Genomic DNA, 5,348 nt, shown 5'->3' with positions numbered 1-5,348 from the left:
GGATGAACCTCGGTTCTCGAAGCCCCTTAATGAGAACCCCTTGTCAATTCTTATTTCTGAACGCGTTCTAGCGTACCTCTGAAGTCAAAACAAGCACTCCACATCACACTGTTCGAGGCCCTGTGACTCTTTGTGCCGATTGGACACCAAACGACATATCGCAGAAGGGTCTCGAACCACTCAGTCTCATGGCCCTATCTCACGAGGTGCACCAACTGGCTCTACCGTTCTAGGTTGACTGTCATCTCGGGCGCAAGCAGGGGGAGAACTTTTGAGTCAGCAACATTTGGCTAAGTATAGCAATCACAGCCATCTTCTCAGTATGAATTCTATCTACAACTGCTACTTGAATGGTCATATCAGGTATCATATAACGACCACACTTCACATATCTTAACATCCTTTGCTCCAACCGAATTATTTCAACCCTCGTATGTTCATGGTCAGCAAAAGCAGCCCTGGTGCATTGACAAAAGGAATACTTCAATCGTGTTTTGGAAACATCGATATTTGACAAACCAAATCAGTGAAATCCCTTATTCTGGATTCCAACACATCAGTTGCGCAAAGCCACAGACTTCCAACAACAATCGTCATGTCAACTGATCAAGGCTACAACATGGCAGTACCTGCCGGCCTTCCGCTACGCAGTCTTGATCATGACTTCAACAACTGCGATGGAAGCATTCTATGTTTCGAGCAAATGCGGTCGCTGACACTCCACAATCCTCTCTGGCGCGAATATCTTGGAAACCGCATAGGGTTAGAGCGCCGTTACGGTGAACTGCTTCACTCTTATGAAGAATCTTTCGCGTAGGTCCCTCAGTCATGCTATGACAGCCTGGAAGACTGCTAAAACAGGGCTAGAGCTTACTTTAGGGGGTTTCACCCCATTGACTATGGGGTTACCACCAACAAGGCAATGAACCCAGACAACATTGTCAAAATCATCTTGACTCTCACGGAGATCTCCATGTCTGAGTCATCAGACTCATCTGAGAGTCCGTTTACGGATGAAGACGACACATTAAAACGACTTGGTTGGGGGGACATCCAGGCAAAGCGACCTCGATGGGCCCTTCTGTCGGACACGTACGCGGCTGCAGCCTCTACCACAGTCTCAAGCTCAGTAGTATGTAAGTCTTCCCATAGAATATGAGCAATGGTGGGCCTAACAGAGAAATCCGAAGAAGCCAGGACTGAGATTTTCCTCAACCCAGAAACCTTACGGTCACGATCCGATCCTCCTCCACACTGAAGGCGTGTCGGATGACGAGCTCAGAGATCAGCTCTATGAAGCCAAAGACCAAGGCTGCATAGGAATCATTATTGAAATCGTCGAAAACCAGTACAACGGCCGAATTCTAGACCCTGGACTGTTGGCGCGCTTGGCTACGTTATGCGCGGAGGAGGGTCTCCTACTTGCCGTGGACGAAACATTAACCGCGATTCGTTGCGGTGCCCCCTTTTCGTTTCTCAGAGAAGAATACTCCCATGTTGCAAGCCCTGATATCGTGTTCTTTGGGAAAGCTACAGGCATCCAAGGTACAGCTGTCGATTTCGATGGCCAGTTCCTGAAGAGGTTGGGCATTCTCGGAATATCGCGGACGGTGGCAGTCAAAAGGTGGCAGAGCCAGTTTCAGAAGCCAGTTGCTACCGCGGACCTCATCCATGCCTTGACTACACTCGACTTGACCATCAGAGGAAACCTTACAATGGTCAGTCGAATCATTGGCCAAACTATCCGCTCATTTATCCTCGAACAGGCCGAAAAGAGAGGACATGAAGTCAAGCCTCAAGATATTCTGGGCGGGTTAGAAAGCTTGATTTTCGTGCGAAAAGACATTGCTGGCGAGTTTCTAGTCATGGGTGCTAAGACAGCGGGGTCGTGGATTCCGTGGGTGAAGTGGCTACCGAGGCTTGAATCGGACATGTCCAGAGGCGAGGTTCTTGATGAGATTATCGGTACTGCAAGTCACCAGGCTCGAGAAGATCTTTCTGGAATGTTGGTTCAGAAAGGTCAGAGGCCTAGCTGGTGTTTCTGGTGCGGCAACCAGACCAACGCTAAGAAGACTGATTGGTGCCGGCGGTGCTGCATTGCCGTCTGCGACGACGATATTTGCGGCCGTCACTTGGCCCATCATAATCATATCTAGTTGTGGTTCACATAATAATCGGCCAGGCAGGGCTATGTAAAAGTTACGCGCTATCAATTATGCTGATGCAACTAAGGCGCTACGTGGGGTTTGCAACGCAATTATGAGCGCACAGGTTGCGTACGTTTCAAAACATAAATAAACTTCCTTCTTCTAATTATATAAGTAGGTACAAGTTGCTTTAGCACAGGTACCATCTAAACATTTAGCTGCACGCGCTGTTTAGTACCGACAAAAAGTGATGCCCATGATCTAGCCCGGACTTGAACCGGAGACCTTCAGTGAACCAGGAAGAATGTCCGGTGACATTCTGTGCTGTTAGACTGACGTGATAACCAACTACACCACCAGACCATTTTCATTACTTGTGCAAGTTCATGGGAGACATTTTCTTAGGGCGGATCGCAGCGAATCGTGAGTCACATGCGGAGTTTCCTTAGGCGCCGGAGACAATAGAGGTGGGGGACGAGAGTAGTCAGACACTAGGTCGCCGATTGTTTGCTAAATGGATGCTATTGCGGTTTGCCAATGCATCGAAAACAAGTTCGTAGTTCCTTGATCCCATTTAAGCCACGCAATTCTGTCTCGAATGAATTATTTTTCGGGGGGTGGGGGGGTCTTCCAGGCGTGGTTCAGACATAGATGTGAACACTTGAGATGGAGGAAGAAATATAGAGTGATTCAGTAAATACGGCTAGGCTATGCACAGGCGTGCCTAAATATGTACAAGTGGAGCTTCCGTATAATATTTACAGTGAATAAGGGACTGAGCTGTCCTCTGCTGGCACCTCTCCAAGCAAGGCGATGCAGCTTTTTCAATTGACTCTGGGCATGAGAATCAACCGTTCGTTTAGTAAACGATCTTAACCGGGGTCTTGACATGAGCGGCCAAGCTGGTGGTGCCGTTCATGTTCTGGGAGATGGCCTGAACAAAAGCCTGGGAGCTCAAGTCGGCGCCAGCCGGGCTAGTGTGGGTGTTGTCCTTGATGTAAAGAGCGTTGACAGCAGTAGCTCCCATCTTGCGGTACATGTTGCTGACGGCCTGGTGGTGGTCGACAAAGGTGACACCGGAGTCGGCCAGAGTGTTCTTCGCCTTGAGCTGCATAGCGACGAAGCGAGAGGGAGTGCCGACCCAGCTGCCGGTTGACCACTGGTTCTTGGGAGTTTGAGAGCTGAGGATGACGGTAACACCCTTGGCTCTCAAGAGCTTGGCAGCCTGGATGACGTAGAAAACGAAGGTGTACACGGTCTCGCCGGTGGTGTCGGAGACGCAAGTCTCAGTACCCTCGCCAGGGCAAACGGAGCGACCGTTGTCGTTGGAGCGGGGCGAGCCGACATCGTTGTGGCCGAACTCGATGACGACAATGTCTCCGGACTTGACTTCGTTCGCAACGTTTTGGAAGCGGCCCTCGTTCCAGAATGAACGAGAGGAACGACCGCCTATGGCTCTGTTGACAACGGCGATGTTCAGGTACTTGGAGACATACTGTCCCCAACCATCCATCTGGGAGTCGCTGCTGCGGGCCATGGTGCTGTCGCCACAGAGGTAGAGAGTGGGCGCGCGAGCCTCCAGCTGAGCCGGCTCGGGTGCGGGAGCAGCCGTGATCTGCACGGCGCTGAGCGCCAGAGACGCGAAGATTGTGGAAAACTTCATGATGACGATCTGCGGTTTGCACGAGCCGGAGGATCGAAGACAGTGGTATAAGTGGGCAGCAAAGAGAAACTGGCAGTGATCCACGGACTCAAGCAGACGGCGGAGACATAGGTGATTTAATACAAATATTTCTGAGCAGTGAGCTCAATCTATTTCATCGGGAATATCCCCGATTGAGTTGCAGCTTCCATATCGAGAATGGCGTAGCTTGGTTCCGCTCCGGTCGGCCGAGCTTTTCTTTCATATACGACGTGTCCTGCCAAGCTATGAGAATGTTCTTCCGCCAGTCGCGATGGTTTGGAGGAGGCACAAGGCGTTGTTTACTCTATGTTTAATGCGACATTGGGTGGTTGCGGGAGTAAGCTTAACTCTACTTGAGACCATTAAGCACGTTTAGAATTGCAAGGGCTCTTGAGGACCCCTGCTGACCTCGGATCTGGGCGGCTGCTTTGGGACGGTTGTAACCTGCCAAGAGACAAGGTCTTGATGAATTTCTTCCTGTTGGGCAACTTTTGTCCGCGCCTTTGCGGAGTTGGCTCTAGTGGCTTGGCAAAATGGTCGTAAAACTAAGAACTCCCGGTAGACAGCAGTCATCTCCGCCAATGGCGGTGAGAAACGTTGAGAGTTAGCGGGGAAATGCCGATCTGTCCTGCAAACCGCTCTGAGTTGGGACGAACGTGTGAAAACTCGGCGGAAGTTTGTCGCGAGAAGCTGAAGGCTGGAAGCCGCAAAGGTTCTACGAACGCAACTGGCTTTCAGCTCGGCTCAGCTTCAGTCCTCAAAATAACCTTTTGATCCTGGTCAAGTGCCTATCCGAGGTTACATTCGCTTTGGGCTGTCATCTAAGGTTAATGAAGGGATGACGAGTGAGGTGGTCGCCGAGACATCCTGCGACGTGGAATTTGGGTTAAGGATGCGATCCGTCGGTAGTTCGGAAATGCAAGCCCAATGCGCCCCAATGGGTTCACAACGGACAGATCCACTCATTTGGCCTGAAACACAATAAAAATAACGAAGTTGTCAAATATCCCACAAAAGATCTCACCAGCATTGTTTGGGAACCGGTTGCACATGCACCAGGCAGGTTTAACACAGATTGTCTGCACTTGACCGTTTACTTCTATACCTATAGATGTAAAGAAATCCAGCCATCTTGAGCAGTATACAAAGCACAAGTCATACTACGCGTATGGTTTGCTTTCGACTTGAACGAATTTGATTGAGCAGGTTTTCCTGACAATTGGACTCGTCGATGATCGTGATGCCCTTCCGTACGAACTGAATGTCTGCTACATTGTTGAGGTCGAAGTTTCGATAATACTGCTTACCTGGCTGCGGAGCGAGATGAAGGCAATAGATAGCCTGATTCACCGATGAGTAGTTCTCCCTAAACATCGGGAGTAGGAAAAGTTCATTCGATGAGTGCGTGTGGGGTATTATCTCTCGGCTTTCTGTAACTCTCATAAAACCAGATGTCCATGAGTGCTGGCCTCGAACAACAGCCACCGGTACGCTTGCTGCTCCGACCCCCCCGAAGC

The 5,348-nt window shown here is 50.1% G+C and overlaps 1 protein-coding gene and 1 non-coding gene across 2 annotated transcripts; both read right to left on the bottom strand.

The window, feature by feature from the left end:
* Positions 1 to 2,404: 2,404 nt before the first annotated feature.
* Positions 2,405 to 2,510, bottom strand: COL26b_013094. The gene has a single exon. It is a non-coding gene; the product is annotated as a tRNA-Val (tRNA).
* A 496-nt stretch (positions 2,511 to 3,006) lies between these two features.
* On the bottom strand, positions 3,007 to 3,810 carry COL26b_013093 (uncharacterized protein; the record flags this gene model as incomplete). The annotated part of the gene is made up of 1 exon (XM_053185720.1): positions 3,007 to 3,810. The coding sequence occupies one exon, from the start codon at positions 3,808 to 3,810 to the stop codon at positions 3,007 to 3,009; it is 804 nt and encodes a 267-aa protein (XP_053030351.1).
* Between the last annotated feature and the right edge of the window lie 1,538 nt (positions 3,811 to 5,348).

The sequence above is a fragment of the Colletotrichum chrysophilum genome (assembly GCF_026319265.1).
Source record: "Colletotrichum chrysophilum strain AFK26 chromosome Unknown scaffold_204, whole genome shotgun sequence".
Taxonomy (NCBI): Eukaryota; Fungi; Ascomycota; class Sordariomycetes; order Glomerellales; family Glomerellaceae; genus Colletotrichum; species Colletotrichum chrysophilum.
The sequence above is the reverse complement of the archived record's forward strand: the minus strand, read 5'-3'. Positions and strand labels throughout refer to the sequence as shown.